General features: G+C 35.8%; 2 protein-coding genes and 1 long non-coding RNA gene across 39 annotated transcripts in view; 1 reads left to right on the top strand and 2 right to left on the bottom strand.

Annotated features, from left to right (window-relative positions):
* Positions 1–19,780, bottom strand: part of ZNF365 (zinc finger protein 365) — an 831,894-nt gene that overhangs the window by 20,463 nt on the left and 791,651 nt on the right. The window lies entirely within an intron of this gene.
* The window catches only part of LOC102165048 (uncharacterized), a 1,242,341-nt gene that overhangs the window by 1,093,553 nt on the left and 129,008 nt on the right, over positions 1–19,780 (bottom strand). The window lies entirely within an intron of this gene.
* Positions 1–19,780, top strand: part of JMJD1C (jumonji domain containing 1C) — a 325,118-nt gene that overhangs the window by 295,228 nt on the left and 10,110 nt on the right. For 18 of the 37 annotated variants that reach the window (XM_021073664.2, XM_021073654.2, XM_021073662.2 and 15 more), the window contains 13 exons: positions 72–273; positions 1,692–1,906; positions 2,974–3,126; positions 4,510–4,599; positions 5,206–5,324; positions 5,503–5,716; positions 6,550–6,764; positions 7,935–8,213; positions 10,816–10,984; positions 11,618–11,708; positions 12,194–12,324; positions 12,957–13,079; positions 17,966–18,105. In XM_021073664.2, coding sequence (XP_020929323.2) covers positions 72–273; positions 1,692–1,906; positions 2,974–3,126; positions 4,510–4,599; positions 5,206–5,324; positions 5,503–5,716; positions 6,550–6,764; positions 7,935–8,213; positions 10,816–10,984; positions 11,618–11,708; positions 12,194–12,324; positions 12,957–13,079; positions 17,966–18,105 — 2,141 coding nt within the window. The remainder of the gene's footprint in view (positions 1–71; positions 274–1,691; positions 1,907–2,973; positions 3,127–4,509; positions 4,600–5,205; positions 5,325–5,502; positions 5,717–6,549; positions 6,765–7,934; positions 8,214–10,815; positions 10,985–11,617; positions 11,709–12,193; positions 12,325–12,956; positions 13,080–17,965; positions 18,106–19,780) is intronic. The other 19 variants (XM_021073670.2, XM_021073659.2, XM_021073667.2 and 16 more) reach the window with 2 other exon arrangements.

Raw genomic sequence — 19,780 nt, 5'->3', positions numbered from 1 at the left:
AATTTTATCTCAAGGAGTTTACTTTTCTAAAAAGGTGTAATATTGCTAATACTTTACTACTGGTTTTACAGCTGGCATCCCTCGTTCAGTATTAAAAGATTGGCGTAAAGTCAAGAAGCTGAAGCAAACTGGGGAATCCTTTTTACAGGATGACTCCTGCTGTGAAATAGGGCCTAATTTGCAAAAATGCCTAGAATGTAGACTCATTCGGAGTAAAAAGGGAGAAGAACCAAGTCACTCACCAGTATTTTGTAGATTTTACTACTTTAGACGGTAAGTTGAAAATATATAATTGGGGGAAAATATGTTTATATAGTATTAGAAACTATACTATCATTCTGGTGGTCTTTTGGAAGTGAAAATGAGGCTTTGAGCCTCCATCTCTGAATCATTATAAAAGAACATTAAGTTTTTGTGTGTCGTATTTAACAGCTAACAATTGGCCTAAATTCGTATTCACATCGCTGCTTGTGTTCATGTGACCTTTCTCTTCTGAGAGATTTATTACTCTTCCTTAATGAAAAAACGTTAGTATTCTTTTTAGAAAATGATAGGAAATAGCATTTTGATATTTTTCTTAATTCTTATACTTTGGGCTAAACAATGTTCATTAGCTGCAATAACAAATAGTCTGTAAATCTAGGTAAACAATCTAGGCATTAAACTAAAGTCAGTGTATTACATTGGAGATACCCATACTTTTGTTAAACATAATTAGCTATAAAAATGTTATAAAATGACAAGAAGGGTTTATTAGTACCACATCACATTTCAGATTTTGTAGTAAATATGAAAAAAAACTTTTAGTTATTAACCTGTAATTACTATAATATTAATATTACTGAATAATACTTTAATACTAAAAACTTACAGAATTGTAAGGGTTCAACTAAAGAATAGCTGGGTAACCCAGCCAGTAGAGACTAGTTAATGTTTCAGATTCTCAAGTCGGTCATTATTATTTGTAGTAGGACTATAGCTGTAACTTGTCTCATCCTCCTAATGAATCTTAAGGTGATTTTTAATTTGGAGGTTGCTGATTTAGATTATGTATACAATAACTGCACTGCTCAAAGCAGCATTTGGCCAACATTTTAATACTTTTTATGAAACACTTGGACTGTCTTCATTTAATTGGAGTTAAGTAGTTAAGTATAAGTGATAGGGAAAATCTCATTTGTTGAAGTAACCTAAAATTGGTACTGCTTGTCATTGCCATTTGCGTAGCACTGTGAAAGTCAAAAGTTGGTTAACTCTGGAGTTCCCATCGTGGTGCAGTGTAAACGAGTCCAACTAGGAACCATGAGGTTGTGGGTTGGATCCCTGGCCTCACTCAGCAGGTTAAGGGTCCAGCGTTGCCATGAGCTTTGGTGTAGGTCGCAGGCGAGGCTCAGATCCCATGTTGCTGTGGCTGTGGTGTAGGCCCACGGCTACAGCTCTCATTAGACCACTAGACTGGGAATCTCCAAGTGCCACGGGTGCAGCCTTAAAAAAGACAAAAGACGAAAAAAGTTGGTTAAATTTTATTAATAAACTTTGTATATATAAAGGACTACCATATTTTCATGTTTTTAAGTTACAAATGTAATTTATATATCTATAATGTAACATAAAATATAATTACAGATTTTGAACTTAAAAAACCTGGACTTTTGTCTTTGTATCTAATACTTTATGTTTTAATGTTTCAGATTATCATTTAGTAAAAATGGAGTGGTTAGAATAGATGGCTTCTCTTCTCCTGATCAATATGATGATGAAGCTATGAGTTTATGGACACATGAAAATTATGAAGATGATGAACTAGACCTAGAAACTTCAAAATATATCTTGGATATAATAGGTGATAAGTTCTGTCAATTAGTAACATCTGAAAAAACAGCTTTATCCTGGGTGAAAAAAGATGGTAAGGAAGTTAAATACTTAGAACATGCAACTATACATGTTCATTTCAAGAATTTCTTTTTGGAGTTCCTGTTGTGGCTCAGTGGTAACTAAACCGACTAGTATCCAAAGGATACAGGTTGGATCCCTGGTCTTGCTTAGTCGGTTAAGTATCTAGCACAGATGCGGCGCAGATCCTGCATTGCTTTGGCTATGGCATAGGATGACAGCTGCAGTTCCAATTAGACCCCTAGCCTGGAAGGTCCATATGATAAGGGTGTGATCCTAAAAAATTGGGGGGAAAAGAAGAATTTCTCTTTTGGACTACGTTTTTTCCTGAGGGAGAAGTCTTAATCTTACCTAGTCTTTTAATTTTGACAATGACTTTACCTGTATGTAGTTAAGGTAACATGTTTTTCACTTAAGGTTGATTTGAATGGATTAGCAATTTGTAAAATTACAGTAGCATATTGGTATTTCTGCCATTATGATGTGATTTAGCATGATAAAGATACTTTGGATGTGAAATTGCGAAATTTCAGCATTTGCCATATGGAGACATAATCCATTCCAATTATTTAAGTTTTAACCTGTTGTGCTTCATCAGTCTTTCGATTTAGGTTTGTATTTTAATGTCAACTTTACTCCCTGTTTAACTGTATGAATGTGAAATGGGAATAGATAACTACCTCATAGATTTATTTATAAAGCACTTATGTTTTATTTACTAAGTAAAGCATCTTGCATATTAGGTATTCTGACTATCGGCTTCTTTTCCTTCCTGTCGCTTTAAATCAGTGGTTTGTCCCCCAGGGGTCAAAGCCAAAGCCACAGATGCCACTAAAAATCCTACGCTTTACAGGACAGTCCCCCACAAAAGAGAATTATTCAGTCCAAATGTCAAAAATGCCAAGATTGAGAAATTCTCCATTACATGCCTTTTAAAAATTACTAATATCACCAAGAAATCTACTGTTGATCGTTAATAAATCCTTCAGTTCTTTGCCTTTAAATGTTGTTTTTGTGCATTTTAGTGAAAATTGTGAAGAAAAGAGCTTGTTTGCCTTAAAGTTTTTATTTCTCTTTCAGCCAAAATTGCCTGGAAAAGAGCAGTGAGAGGAGTACGGGAGATGTGTGATGCCTGCGAAGCAACATTGTTTAACATTCATTGGGTGTGCCAAAAATGTGGATTTGTGGTCTGCTTAGATTGTTACAAGGCAAAGGAAAGGAAGAGTTCTAGAGGTTAGTTTATGTCTTTATAGAAATTGGTATTTTTCATAATATTGGTTTTCTTAAGGATTGCTCATTTGGAAAATTAGAAGAGTTAGGTTTTTTCCCCTACCTTCCTTGATTATGAATATATTACATTAAGGAAGTTTTGTGAAGTTTATTTTTAAAATGAGGGGTTAACCATAGGTTTATTAGAATAGCCAGAAGATCTAGAGTAAAACTGCATCTACAACTTTTATTCTCATTGGTAGATCCAGTCTCATTTCCAGCAGGTACTTTTTTTTTTTAAAACCATTTTTTAAAAATTGCCGTATAGTTGATTTCAGGTGTACAGCAAAGTGATTCAGTTTTACATATATAGGGAATTTTTTTCAGATTCTTTTCCATTATAAATCTATAATCAAAATCTTGTAAGATATTGAATATAGTTCCCTGTGCTATACACTCCTATAGTTCCCTTTTTTGGGAATGTGTGTGTGTGTGTCTGTTTGGTAACCGTAAGTTTGTTGTCTATGTCTGTGAGTCTATTTGGTAAATTAGTTCATTTATATCCTTTTTTTAGGTTCCACATAAAAGTGATATATGATAGTTGTCTTTGACTCTATTTAGTATGAAAATCTTTTTTCCTCTGTATGTATGGTATACCTCATGCTAAGCCTTAATACATTGACCACTCCAGGGATATTGATCCTTGTTGCAGAAATAGCAATTAAACACTGTCAAGTTGAAGCATGAAAGAAAAATGAATTGGCAATATCCTCAAACTTTTACATGAGTCAGATGTGCTAAGGTTAGGCAAAATCCCTATTTGGCACAAATAGCTAAGAGTAAAAAAAATAGCTTCGGGGAAGATTGAGATGACTAATACATAAATGAGAATAAAGAATGGTCATTTTAGAAAAGACTAATAACATTTTACCTGTTTTGTAACCTGTATTTATTTATTTTTTTATTTTTATTTTTTTGTCTTTTTTTTTTTTTTTTTCCCATTTCTTGGGCCACTCCCTTGGCATATGGAGGTTCCCAGGCTAGGGGTCTAATCAGAGCTGTAGCCACCGGCCTACACCAGAGCCACAGCAACGCAGGATCCGAGCCACGTCTGCAACCTACACCACAGCTCATGGCAATGCCAGATCCTTAACGCACTGAGCAAGGCCAGGGATCGAACCCGCAACCTCATGGTTCCTAGTCCGATCTGTTAACCACTGAGCCACTACGGGAACTTCCTAACCTGTATTTATAAAATTCTCAGAATGATGGAACTCTTATTTTTTTAAGAAGCAAATATTTGAAGCCTACCATTGACATTTTATAGTTGTTCAACTCCTTATGTACAAGCCATCAATTTTATAAAACCATGACTAATATAAAAGAATTTATGTTATAATCTTACAGATAAAGAACTGTATGCTTGGATGAAGTGTGTGAAGGGACAGCCTCATGATCACAAACATTTAATGCCAACTCAAATTATACCTGGTTCTGGTAAGTATAAATATACACTATTGATTTAGTAGTGTAACAGCTCTTCATTGTTCTAGATTATTTTGAAGTATGTAGGAGTATAATAGAATGAAGATTAAGGTTTTTGTAATCTTGAATTGTTCTTGCTCTGTTCTTAGAATCCTCTGTGATAAATCTAACAAGATAAGCCCAGACCCACTGATGAAAAAAGCCAAATAGCAATTTTAGAAAGGGAAATCTAGAGTGTAATGACAAAGGTTATTAGATATCTGTACTTATTACAGGTGATTCTACCCTTTCTGAACATACTGATTTTAAACAATAGAGATAAGAGAAGATAGAGAACATGACTTTGGTAGAATGATCAAACCGGAAATACATGAAAGGGATGAAGGAAAAAAGTGGAAGAAAAGTTTGGAGTTCCTTGGTGGCCTATTGGTTAAGGATCCGGTATTGTCACTGTTCTGATGTGGATTCAGTCCCTAGCCTGGAAACTTCTGTGTGCCATGGGCATGGCACCAATAACAAAAAGGAAGAAGAGCGAAAAGACACAAGAATAACCAGAAATTTGTATTATCTTAAGCAACTAGTAATAACCTTTTTATTAACCACTATTATATTTTGTAGTTTTAACAGATCTTCTGGATGTGATGCACACTCTTAGAGAAAAATATGGTATTAAATCCCATTGTCATTGTACTAACAAACAAGTTGGAAATTTTTCTACTATGAATGGTGTGTCTCAAGTGAGTAAAAATCTCTATTCAAAAATAATGCATTGTTAATCAGCTTTGATTTTTGAAATCTAGATTAGGGCTTGTGTTTTGTAAATCACGATTCCTATGTTTAAATGTAACCTCTACTTTTAACTCTGAATAATTTTAGAGAGAGTATTTTAAAAATTCAACTATTCTACCTTTGTAGGTTTTACAGAATGTTCTTAATCACAGTAATAAAATTTCTCTGTGCATGCCTGAGTCTCAGCAGCAAAATACCCCTCAGAAGCCTGAGAGTAATGGCAGCAGCAGCCCAGGGAGTGATGGAAGCACAGACAGCAAGTTCACTCCTCCAGAACCCCAGTCACCCCTGCACTGGTTAGCAGACCTTGCAGAGCAAAAGGCCAGAGAGGAAAAAAAAGGTAACTCTAATTTATTATGTAAGTACGCAGTAGAGGAATGTAATCAACAATGTGCTGTTGTCTTTCTCTTGCATTGTGGCTTAGGTTCAGTAAAACACTTCTCTTATTAGGAAGTTGCTTTCTTGTGATTGTATCAATATTAGTTACACAGTCATCTGTGGATGAGCATATCAAAGCCACCAGGGCAATAGATTTGTAACTCACTCACACTTTTTCCCTGTCTTAGCATTTTTCACTTGTGATAGGTAACTCACCTATGTATCTGAGATGTTGGGGAAGGCCTCTTCATATTCATGCTATTCGACTCCTGAAAGATCTAACCCACTAGAGTAGTGTGTATTCAGGTGAACAAATCACTTGTGCTACAGTTTTCACCTCTCACTGTAAAGTGAGGGTACCAGTTTTGTCTGAGCTTTAGCAACATTATATATATAATTATTACATTATATAATTTTATATAATTAGGCTAAAATTTTATATAATTTTATCTAAGTTTTTTATAATTTTATTTGAATTTTGTAAAATGTTTTATCTTAGTGGGAGTTCCCGTTGTGGCTCAGTGGTTAACGAATCCGACTAGGAACCATGGGGTTGCGGGTTCGATCCCTGGCCTTGCTCAGTGGGTTAAGGATCTGGCATTGCCGTGAGCTGTGGTGTAGGTCGCAGATGTGGCTCAGATCCCACGTCGCTGTGGCTCTGGCGTAGGCCGGCAGCTACAGCTCCGATTAGACTCCTAGCCTGGGAACCTCCATATGCCGTGGGTGCGGCCCAAGAAACGGCAAAAAGACAAAAAATAAAATAAAAATAAGAAAAATAATAATGTTTTATTTCAGAAAACAAAGAATTTGCCCTTGAAAAGGAAATTAAAGAAGAGGGAGAACAAGACAACCCTGATTCTCCAAATAGCGGAACATCACCTCCTGTGTCTCAGAATAATGAGCAAGGCTCAACATTGCGAGATTTGCTGACCACAACAGCTGGCAAATTACGTGTGGGATCAACAGATGCTGGCATTGCCTTTGCACCAGTTTATTCGATGGGAACCCCAGTGAGTGAAATGCCAGATTTTTAGATTTCATATGGGCCATAAATTTAGATTTGTAGACTTGTCTAGGAATTACACAATAAATAGGTGCAGATGAAATCAAATATACCAAATTACTGGTATATTATTGGTGTGTTTCTGTTTGCATTAAAACTCTCATAACTGAAAATCTAGAGATTTTCTTCTTTTCCTAGGTGAAAAAAGGTTGGGGTGTGGGGACATTTTGATTCTGGAAAAGCCCAAAAATACTCCTTCAGAACTTGAAAACTATATATCTAGTGCAGGAAAGCAAATATGTGGATGTGAATGTTTTGTTACTTAAAATATTTAGAAATCACTTTTTGCTTTATTCACTGAACAAAAATAAAAACAATAATTGCATAGGTTGGCACAAATTTTTAGTGGCTTTTAAAAGTTTATGGGAAGTTTCCATCGTGGCTCAGTGGAAACTGATTGTAATGCATGAGAATACAGGTTCGATCCCTGGCCTCCCTCAGTGGGTTAAGGATCTGACATTGCTATGGCTACAGCTCCAAATTGACCCTAGCTTGGGAACCTCCATGTGTCACGAGTGCAGCCCTAAAAAGACCAAAAAAGGAGTTCCTGTCGTGGCGCAGTGGTTAACGAATCCGACTAAGAACCATGACCATGGGTTAACGATCCGGCGTTGCCGTGAGCTGTGGTGTAGGTTGCAGATGCGGCTCGGATCCCGCGTTGCTGTGGCTCTAGCGTAGGCCGGTGGCTACAGCTCCGATTCAACCCCTAGCCTGGGAACCTCCATATGCCGCGGGAACGGCCCAAGAAATAGCAACAACAACAACAAAAGACAAAAAAAAAAAAAAAGTATATGGGAGAAAAAATAAAAATCTTAAAAAAAAAGTTATATGGGAGAGTCTACCTATTTGTCCTTTCTTCCCTAGTCCTAATACAATGTAGAAGGTAGGAAGGCCACACTTAGTTTCTGCAGACCTGGCAGTTTCTCCCATGGATACCACCAAACTTCTACTTTTGTCAGGAACAGTGTAGAGAGTAGAGATCCATCTCCATTGACATGATTCTTGAAGCCAGGTATATTTTTGTGTTGATCGTTTGCTATGTTAATAGTAAAATCAAAGCAGAGGTTTCAAAATGTAAGCATTTCCCATCAAAATAATGTATTTTTGTCCCTGTTAGAGTGGTAAAAGTGGAAGAACTATGCCAAACATTCTTGATGACATAATTGCTTCAGTTGTTGAAAACAAAATTCCACCAAATAAAGCCTCTAGGATAAATGTAAAAACAGAGCTTAAAGAAGAGCCTAAAGAAAGCAGAAAATCTACCATGGATGAAAACAATAAATTATACAATGATATACCACATTCTTGGATCTGTGAGAAGCATATTCTGTGGCTTAAAGATTATAAAAATATTAACAATTGGAAGCTTTTCAAAGAGTGTTGGAAACATGGACAAGTGAGTATTTTAAACTGATTTGGTATGCTCTTAGTGGAATTACAGCTGGTTAAATAGGAAAATAGTTCTCTCTTTAGGAATAGAAAGAGGGGGTAAAGATAATACTTGACACATTTGTGTTGGAAGATATCAAAAACACCAAAAAAGTTACCAGAATGATTGCTTTTGAATTATTTTTTGGACAGGTTTATATAAATTGACAGCACTGATTATTCGATGTTAGAATTTAGATCTGTTAGTTGATTTTAAAGACTCTGTGTGTGTGTGTGTGTGTAAAATTGGTACTACTTTTTTTACATTTGTATTTTAGTCCAGTTAATAGATTCATATCTACTGTTAAAATGTTAATACTCAAGCATTTTTCCTGAACTGATGAAAAGTGTAGATGTGTTGCCTTTAATGTTAACCATTATAAGTTCATCAAATCTTGAATAACAGACTCCATTATTTAATTATGCTAAAAAAAATGCTTTTCTGTTTGACCAAAATTTTAGTATAATAATATTTGATATACATTTCAGTATGTAGTAGTACATACTACATTAATGTATAAATTAAGAATTTGCATAACTTAGTATTATGTTCAGTTTTTTTGTGTGTGTACCTGAAAACATCAATGCCATTTTACTTAATTTTTTTCATTCAACAGATAGTTATTGAGCACCTAATAAAATCCAGTCTTTGTGCTGGCCATTAAGGATATAAAATGAGTAAGTTATATAAAAATGAGTAAGGACCATTTTAGTTCAATGGTTCTTCATACATTTAGGTCACTAGTCCTTTTCAAAATCTGACAATAGCTTGGTTCCTCACCCAGAAAAAGTACACACCCAGGAAATGCAAATACACAATATTTAGCATGTATTTTTTTTTTTTGGTTCTCTCTCTTCCTGAAGCCTAATGACATTGCTGGGTCACAGTTTAGACAACAAGATTTTTGTGGGCTTAAACAGTCACATAAATAAATACTTTCAGAAATGTCGTAAGTATTTTAAGAACTTTACTGTGGAAACATTAGAGTGAAAGGCTGGTCTGAATTGATGTCTCAGGTTAAATGAAGTTTTTCTAGATGGACAAGAAGTTGGAAGTAAAAAGCATCAGGTGTTTGGGGGAACTGTTAAGTAGCTTTGTTTGCCTGACATATATGAGTGTTGTGAGATAATGATGGGAAAATGAGGTGGTTAGGGTTATGATTATGAAAGGCCTTTGTATCATATTAAAGAGTTTGAACTTTTATCCTATACGTGACAGTTTTAATTGAAGATTCAAAGTAATCAGATTGACTTTTTAAAATTGAAGTGTAGTTGACATACAATGTTATATAAGTTACAGGTATGCAGTATAGGGATGCACAGTTTTTAAAGGTTATGCTCCATTTATAGTCATTATAAAATACTGGCTGTATTCCCTGTGTTTTACAGATTGACATTTTAAAATAACTGACAGTGAAGCAGATTGGAAGTTGAATGAGAGGGCAGTAAGACCAGAGTCAAGGAGTCAAATTAGGGAAGCCTTCAGTATTTCAGGAAGATAATAAAAATGATAGCAGCCTAAGTATTCTGTTTCAGAACATTCTAATATGTTGATTAACTTGCGTGTGTCATTAAAAAAAAAAATCTTGCTTTTCCCAAGCTGCTGGTTACCATAAAAGGAGTGGCACAGGGCTGGATAGGATTATTACTGTCTTAGGCATAATAGGGGCTGGGAAGTAATATGTGAATTGTCAGCAAAAGTTAGTTAGTTAATAGCTGAACCTGTTTTAATAGTTACATTATCAGCCCACTGAGAAAATAACATCTTTTACAAGACACTCTTGAGTCACAACTTTCTGTGTTCTCTTTTATTTCATTTATGATAAAGAAAATTTAAAAAAAACCTGAGAATAGTGCATCAGATTGCCTTAGAGGTTTTTTGTTTAGTTGGTTGTTTTTTTGTTTTGTTTTGTTTTTTACATCAACAGTGTAGTTTTTAAAAGCTTCAAATCTTCAAATTTGCTGGGTTTTGGCTTAGAGAGCCTTAAAGAAATTTGGATTCATGTGATTTCAAAGGAGATTCACTTCCAGGGAATCAGTCATTAGCCTTGAAATTTATTGTTTTTGTGCTTGGTTGTTTAATATTTTTGTTATGATCCTTGTAGAAGAAAAGAATGTCTGTATTTTAAGTGATATAAACTCAGAATGTAGATTATCTTTTAAGCTCAAGGACTGTGTATTTTATTTAAAATTGTATTGCATATATACAAATGTGTAAGTAGATTATGTTCTGTCTATAAAAAATTATCTATAAATAAAATATTTTATATTGCCTAGAAATGAAGTTTGTAGTATAGCCTTTTAGGCTTCTTTCCTGAAAAATACTGCCTATTTTAATTGTTGTTTTCAAAAAGGGCAATGTACTCTGCCATCTATGTGGCATTCTCGCATCACCTTTTCTCTTTGAAAATGTATTGTGAACATCTTTCCAGGTCAGCGTCTAAATCTCTTTAATTCTAACAATTTGTTATTAGTCTTTAAACTCAACATCTTATCCATTTAGTTGTATGTGCATGTAAAATCAAATGTCCATATACCTTTTAACTTTTATTTATTTATTTATTTATAAGCCTGCAGTGGTTTCTGGCGTGCATAAGAAAATGAACATTAGCTTGTGGAAGGCAGACTCAATTAGTCTTGATTTTGGAGACCACCAAGCTGATCTCCTGAACTGCAAAGACAGCATTGTTTCAAATGCCAATGTTAAGGAGTTCTGGGATGGTTTTGAAGAAGTTTCAAGTATGTTGTTTTTTTCGTTTGTTTTACTATTTTCCTTAAACATATTCCCCCCAAAATAAGTTGCATACATGACTTAACAGATTTTTTAATATTTGAAACTTGTATATTTGTTGTCTGATAAAAAGAAACAAGTGCTTGGAAATAAGATAGAAAGAAGATATATAAACAAGATATAAATAAGATATATAAACAAGTACGTGGAAATAAGAGACTGGGTCCTATTTCCGGCCCTACCCCTCATTTCTTTCACCATAAAGAAGTCATTTATACTGTGTTTTCTTTTATCATATGGGGAATATTTTTGGCAATCCCATAAACATTTGAAACTTGAATTATACATACTTTATGTAAAATACTTTGAAAAATTTTTAAAAATATAAGACTAATTTTAATAACAGTTGTAAAGAGGTTTTTTAAAAGAATTTTTGGTGATGTTAGCAGGTATCTATGATGTAAGGAACACGTCCTAATACTACATAAATACATAAGAAATGAAAGTCTGTAAGCAAGCATTCATTAAGTACCTTCTATACAATGGTTGAAGTATTCATTCATTTTACATTTCTTCCTTTATCTCCAAACAATAAAAATAAAAAGAGGCTATTTTTTTAATAATCAATCGCATTCTTACAGAACGGCAAAAAGCGAAAAGTGGAGAAACAGTTGTTTTAAAATTAAAAGATTGCCCTTCAGGAGAAGACTTCAAGACTATGATGCCAGCAAGGTATATCTTTTTGTACTTGTTATTTGGACTCTTGGCTTTTTGAGGTTGGATTGAGATTATCCCCAGAAGTGGAATAAGGAGCTACAGATGTGAGCCTTAATTAATATCTTCCTCAATTAAAAATAAATAATAATAATTTTTAAAAAGGACTGACCCTACAGTCTCAGCAGGGGGAAGAATGTTAGGCAGTAAAGGAAAGAATGCTCCTGTCAAAAAACAGGAGTCCCATTTGGGACCTCCCTTCTCTTGGTGCTTTAAATGTGCTATGATTAGGGAAGCAGAATTGTGTTTTATCAGTGTCACTTCTGTTCTTTTCTTATCCATATATTATATATTCATTTAAACTTTAAATGAAGTCAGGGAAAGTGTTACCTGTTAAAGGGCTTAAGAAAAGTTAGTCTGTGTACAACTTGAACATTATATGTTTGAAAACACATAAAAATGTAAATCTTTATTCAAAAGAAGTCAATGTTGTTATTCTTCAGATATGAAGATCTTTTAAAAAGCTTGCCATTGCCAGAATATTGTAATCCAGAAGGAAAATTCAATTTGGCCTCTCATTTGCCAGGATTTTTTGTACGCCCTGATCTGGGACCTAGGTTGTGCAGTGCTTATGGTAGGTACATATTTGTATTTCTTTTTTGTCTTTAGGGCCGTAGCTGCAGCATATGGAAGTTCCCAGACTAGGGTTCAAATCAGAGCTGCAGCTGCAGGCCTACCCCACAGCCACAGCAACACCAGATCTCAGCTGCATCTGTGACCTACACCCCAGCTGATGGCAACGCCAGATCCTTAACTCACTGAGCAGGGCTAGGGATCGAACCCACGTCCTCATGGATGCTAGTCGGATTCGTTATGATGAGCCACAACAGGAACTCCTATATTTGTATTTCTATCAAGTTGGAATATATAGAATTTCAACTTATATCCAAAGACAAATTATCTAATCATTTTAGATTCTACTAAATCTGTTCCTGTAATAATCCATTGAAACCAAGCAGTGCATATTAGGAATTAAGAGCCAGTATATAGTTAAGTACCTGTTAATTCCTTGTAAAATACAGTTACATTTTCTACTAATTTGCTTTTTATAGGACTTTTCTTGGATTGTGGGGTTTTGTCATCAGGCTTTGGAATAAGCAGACTAAAATTCAAATTATAAATAACAGGTTTTCCTTATAGAGCTAATTGGAGGGGGAATATCTAGGATATAGTATTCTGTTAAGTAAAAATTTATTTTATACACAGGTGTAGCTGCTGCCAAAGATCATGATATTGGAACAACAAATCTACATGTTGAAGTTTCTGATGTTGTAAATATTCTAGTCTATGTTGGCATAGCAAAAGGAAATGGCATTCTTTCAAAAGCAGGTAAAGAAACTTAAAAAATAGTGGTCTTTGGAATAACAGTTGAATAACCCCACACAGTAGTAGTATCCAGAATGTCAGCCTCTGAGTTAACATAAAAGAGTCCTTCCAAAATTGCAGTGGATATAGGCATACCTGATGTTTGTTAATTGAAGCGTGATTAACCTACCTGGCTTTTTTGTTTGCTTCTTACCTGTTATTAAATATTGGATTTATGAAAGTAAACTGGTAAGCCCACTTATAAACATTTACTGAAGAATAGAAACTAAGCCCTGGATCACTGAAGATTAAGGTATGTTTGTGCCTCAGGCATTCTTTTTTTCTCTTCTAGTACCAGAGAGAAAGGGCCTTCTCTATGCTTGTATAAGTTTCAGATTCTGTCCTCTGGGTTTCTTTCCGAAAGTGTTCCATCTATAATTTCCTTATTTATAAATAAGACATGGGTTGTTACACTTTTTCCCCTGGCTTCTTTTCTCAGAGTAGGAACAAACTTTAGACTATTTTCCTTTCTCAAAAAGCCCCCTTCAAACCTTTATCTTCCTTGCATCATCCTGTTGTTCCTACCCTCATAACACACTTTGCTGTGTCTATCATCTCCCTTTCATATTTCAACTCAGTGTAGGTCGGCCTCTACCTACTTCCCCACGGAAGTTACTGTTGCTGTTGTTGTTGTTCTTACTGACAGTCGCTGTTCAGTATAATGGTTTCTTTCTGGTCCTTTTATTGTTTATACCGTCTTAATACATGGCACTGCTAATCACTGCCTCTTTTTCAAATACTGCGCTCGGCCTTAGTAACACCACTCCCCTGCTTCTGCACCCCCAAAGGAGTTACAGACTTTGCTAGAGTTAAGGACTTGTTTCTCTACTTTTTCTATTTTATATGCCCTTCCTGTAAAATTCCGTACGTGATTTTCAACTGCCAGTTTCTAGAGCCCAGAATGTATCTGCAGCCTCGTGGCTAGGTTCTCAGGATTTCAGGGCTTATTATAGCTTTCACTCAACTTCTGTGTGTATTTGACAGCTTCTATAATACACAATCTAAGTTCCCTCCAAACTACAGGAACTCATAGTTTCTCAGCTTCCTTAACTGACTGTATTGATAAAAACCCTTACCTCCTCCTTTCCCAAGGATTTGAGTCAGGCACACTTGACTTATAGTCTCAGCTCTAGCACAGAAATGTGTGACCTTTGCTTTTTTTTTTTTTGGTTTATTTTGCTTTTGCTTTTTATTTTAGGGCTGCACCTTTGACATGTGGCAGTTCCCAGGCTAGAGGTCAAATCGAGCCTTTGGTTCAAATTACTTATCCCTCCAAAGTCTGTGGTGCCACGGAGTAACTGTTGGCCCTCTGTATGTGCAAGTTCTACATCTGCAACCAAAGATAAAAAGTAATCAGGAAAAACAAAATTCCATTTAGTTTCAAAAAGCAGAACTTGAACTTGCTGTGTGCTCGCTTTCAAAAAGCAAAAGGGGGAGCTCCTGCTGTGGCGCAACGATTGGCAACATCTTCAGAGCACTAGGACTTGGGTTTGATCCCCAGCCTGGCACAGTGGGTTAAGGATCCTGCATTGGTTCGCGATTGTGGCTCGGATCTGATCCCTGGACCAGGAACTCCACGTGCTGCGGGGTGGCCAAAACAAAAATAAAAAAAAAGCAAAAGGAATTTTCTGTGGCCAACAACTGTTTACGTATCATTTACATTGTATTAGATATTATAAGTTATCTAAAGGCATACAGGGTGAGGGAGGAAAGTGTATGGGTTATGTGCAAACACAATATATACCATTTTATATATTTTAAACTTCCGTGGATTTGGTATCTGCCAGGTTTGGGGATGGATGGTCCTAGGACCAATATCCTGCAGATACTGAGGTGTATCTCTTTTGTACCTAATTGTACTTAGTTCAAATCATTCCTTGTAGCACTTAGTGTACAATATAGAGGTTACATCTGCTTTTCTCCTCTAATTTGCTTCCATTCTTTAAATGCTGGGAATTTCTTCATCTTTGTTCCTACACACCTCCCTTCCCTCATTCCCAGCATAATATTTGGTCTTCTGAGAAAAAGTCATCAGCTTTTTAATTCTTTGTATTTCTTCAAAGTTTTTGCCAATTTTTATAGGTGGGTCACAAAAAAAGGAATGTTTTAGTATTAAAATAATACTTAAAACACATCAGGAAATACTAACCTACTTAAAGCACATGCTTTTTTCCTTCCACGTACAATAGCTCTCATACCTCCTTGTTTCTCTGACAAATTCCTCTCTCCATCCTTCCTTCCCTCAGATTGTCATCTCCCCCTAGGTCTTCATGAAAGAACAAATTTTCTTTCCTCCAGCAACCATCTTTCTCGTGATTTCACTGTCACAAATTAAGAACCATCTGATATATTCTTTGTAGCAGGCAATATATTTCCTTTTCTCCTAAAAAAAGCAGTTCATTGTAGTGAAATCAGGAGTCTTAAATGAGAATTCCCAGAAATTAGTTGGGAGACATTTTGCTCTACCATTTATTGTTAGTCAGGGTAATGAACAAATCCCTTCTCACTGGACCCAATTTTTGGTCTTTTTGTCTTTTCTAGGGCCATACCTGTGGCATAGGGAGGTTCCCAGGCTAGGGGTCGAATCGGAGCTGTGGCCGCTGGCCTACACCAGAACCACAGCAACGCGGGATCCAAGCCGAGTCTGCAATCTACGCCATTGCTCACGGCAATGCCGGATCCTTAAACCACTGAACGGGGCCAGGGATGGAACCTGCAACGTCATGATTCCTAGTCAGATTGGTTAACCACTGATCCACGATATGAACTCCTCATTGGACCGTTTTTAAAAATTTTTTAATATTTTTATTTTCTGTATTAAAGTTAGTTGTTGATTTACCATGTTGTGCCAGTTTCTCCTGTACAGCAAAGTGACTCAGTCTCATATATATATATATATATATGTATATGTATATCTATGTATATGTGTATGTGTATATATATATGTATATATATGTATATGTGTATGTATATGTGTATATATATATATGTTTTTAATCTTTTCCATCATGGTCCATCCCAGGAAAGTGATTATAATTAATTCCCTGTGCTGTACAGTAAGACCTTGTTATTTATCCATTCTAAATGTAATTGATTAAAAAATAAATAAGTGTAATTGTTTCCATCTACCAATCCCAAACTCCCAGTTCATCCCACTCCCTCCCTTCTCCCCCTTGGCAACCACAAGTCTCTTCTTCATGTCTGTTTCTATTTTGCAATTAGGTTCATTTGTGCATATTTTAGATTACACATATAAGTGATACTTATCTTTCTCTTTTTGACTGAACTTTATTTAGTATGAGGATCTCTCATTGCATCCCTGATGCTTCAAATGGCATTCTTTCTTTTTTATGGCTGAGTAGTATTCTGTTGTATATACGTACCACATCTTTTTAAATCCATTCATCTGTTGATGGACATTTAGGTTGTTTCCATCTCTTAGCTATTGTAAATAGTGCTGCTATGAACATAAAGGCGCATGTATCTTTTTGAATTATAGTTTTGTCTGGTTATATGTCCAGGAGTGGATCACATGGTAATTCTATTTTTATTTTTCTGGGGAACCTCCATACTGTTTTATTCAAAATGGTTTAATAAAGACTTAAATGTGGATTTCCTGTCGTGGCGCAGCAGAAATTAATCCGACTAGGAACCATGAGGTTGCAGGTTCGATCCCTGGCCTCACTCAGTGGGTTAAGGATCCGGCATTGCCATGAGTTGTGGTATGAGTCACAGACGCGGCTTGGATCTGGCAATGCTATGACTCTGGCGTAGGCTGGCAGCTACAGCTCTAATTCGACCCCTAGCCTGGGAACCTCCATACGCTGCAGGTACAGCCCTAGAAAAGAAAAAATAAAAGACTTAAATGTAAGACAATACTCTTAGAAGAGAACATAGGCAAAACAGTCTCTGACATATATTGTGCAAATGTTTTTGCAGGTCAGTCTGCCAAAGCAGTAGAAAGAAAAACTAAAATAAAGCAGTGGGGCCTGATCAAACTTACAAGCTTCTGCACAGAACGAAAATAAAACCTACAGAATGGGAGAAATTGGTTGCAAACAATATAACTGACAGGGCTTAATCTCCAAAATACACAAACAAATCATACAATTCAACAACAAAAAGACAAACAACCCAATCAAAAAATGGGCAGAAAACATGAATAGACATTTCTCCAAAGAAGACATACAGATGGCCCATAGACATATGAAAAAATGCTCAGCCTCACTAATTATTAGAGAAATGCAAATCAAAACTACAATGAGGTATCACCTCACACAGGTCAGAATGGCCATTATTAACAAGTCTACAAATAGCAAATGCTGGAGAGGGTGTGGAGAAAAGGGTATCCTCCTGCACTGTTGGTGGGAATGTAAATTGGTACACCATTGTGGAAGAGTATGAAGGTTCCTCAGAAAACTAATATAGAACTACCATATGACCTCACTAAACCTTTTTGCTCAAGTATAAAATAGAGGTTCTGATCCTTACCTACCATATTAGTAGCCATAAAAATCCTTTGTAAGTTATGAAATGCTGTATGAGTATAAAACATTATGACAACACCTTTGGGACTGGAAGAAAGTTGGTTAAGTTTGAGTAAAAACTTTTGAGCTCTTAATTCTAGTTCCTTGATTTACAGAAAAAAAACGAACTGGGAAAGTTACTGTTGATTCTGTCTCCAGCAGATTCAGTGTTCTTTGCTCTTGTAGTTTTGAAATGTATAACTTGAGTTTACTCCTCTCTAAAAGTCCCAATCCAGTCAAGCACTATGCTACTCTGATCAGTTTTGGGAGACTTGGCTTTCTAGTAGTCTTTACTGAGAAGTTTGAAAATATTCTGTGTTTCAGGAATACTAAAAAAATTTGAGGAAGAAGATTTGGATGACATTTTAAGAAAACGATTGAAGGACTCAAGTGAAATACCTGGTGCTCTGTGGCATATTTATGCTGGGAAAGATGTTGACAAGATAAGGGAATTTCTTCAGAAGGTATAATTTAGGTTACAAACAGTTTTATCTCTTCACCTTGAACAAGGACTTAATTTTTAATGTAATTTCACTGGCATTCAGCAGTATGATATGATTAAATAATTTTTACTAAGGAGGATAGCATTTTTGGTTGTCGAAAATCAAAAGCCACTTTCTCTTGTTCCTTTTAAAGCTTCTTTTATGTTGAGGGTTTTAAATGGCAATTTCTTCTCAATTGCTTTGTGTTCCCTCACCCTTTAGTATAAAGAACCGTTAATGAGTCAGAAGTCAGTTAAAAGTAATGATTGATATCATGGAATATAAAAACAAATGTGTCATAGTTTATTTGACTAGGCTGCAATTCTGAGTAACTACATGTTTAATTTACTTGTTTAAAAAATGACGCAATAATTTTACTGGTTCAAACCCTTTTCTCAAATATATTCTGAATTTTGTAATTTATAGGGATTTCTTATAAGGGACCATACTCACCGCTTTTCTTCTTATACTGTCTTCTTTCCAGTGGACTTAGATTTTTCTTTGGTCAGTGTGAAGGGAAGGAGCTATGCCCCTATAACTACTATCTTATCCCAGATCACCTACCAGTTTTTTAATTTAAAATATTATAAATTATGCTTTTTCAAGCAAACGATTTCTTCACTGGTTAGTCCAAGGGTCTCTTGAAATTAATTTGTCAAAGGTTAGGAGGTTAGCAATATAAAGGTATATATCTTTGTACGTACCTTAAAAAGCAGGATGAAGAATGTTTATGAAGTACATAAATATGAATGGTTCAGCTTTTGGAAAAAAGCTACTAAACTAAGCTTTTCTCCATCTTTGCGCTATATTCCTGAAATAATTGTAAGGAACCAAATGGATGAAATCTTCATAGTGGAAGGAGGAGGTGAGAAGGGATTATGATTTACTTTATTAATTGTATTTTCCCTGCCGCAACTGTGGCATATGAAATTTCCTGGGCTAAGGGTTGAATCAGAGCTGCAGCTGCTAGTCTAGCTACAGCCACAGTAACACCAGGTCCAAGCTGCAACTGTGACCTACACTGCAGCTTGCAGCAACACTGGATCCTTAACCCATTGAGGCCAGGGATCAAATCCACATCCTCATGGACACTATGTCAGGTTCCTAACCTGCTAAGCCACAACGGGAACTCCATGATTTACTTTATTAACAGCATACTAGTATGCAATATTTTAATATCCTTTGGCTTTTCCAGTTGCTGGTATTATTTCTTTTCCTTTTTTTTTAATTTTTTTTAAATTTTTTAACTGAGCAAGGCCAGGGATCAAAAACCCGCATCCTCGTGGATACTAGTTGGATTTGTGTCTGCTCTGCCACAAAGGGAACTCTGTAAATATTATTTTCCTAAGCACAGTCATCATTCCAGAAGAGTCTGAAAACAAAGGACTGTTACTGTAAAGAAATTTGAAATTTGACTGAACAGGATTTACAGTTTCCTTTGCTTTTTGGGGGGAGAGGGTACACTCACAGCTTATGGAAGTTCCCAGGCGAGGAGTCAGAATCAACTGTAGCTGTTAGACTACACCACAGCTGCAGTAACTCGAGATCCGAGCTGCATCTGCAACCTACACCACAGCTCACAATAGCGCTGGATCCTTAAGCAGCTGAGCGAGGCCAGAGGTTGAACCTGCATCCTCAAGGGATACTAGTCAGGTTC

Source organism: Sus scrofa, chromosome 14 (genome assembly GCF_054392235.1).
Source record: "Sus scrofa isolate SSC_HxYL_T2T_F1_AM1 chromosome 14, Sscrofa_HxYL_maternal_Yorkshire_Landrace_v2.0, whole genome shotgun sequence".
NCBI classification, from domain to species: Eukaryota; Metazoa; Chordata; class Mammalia; order Artiodactyla; family Suidae; genus Sus; species Sus scrofa.
This window is presented reverse-complemented; position numbering and strand designations above follow the sequence as displayed.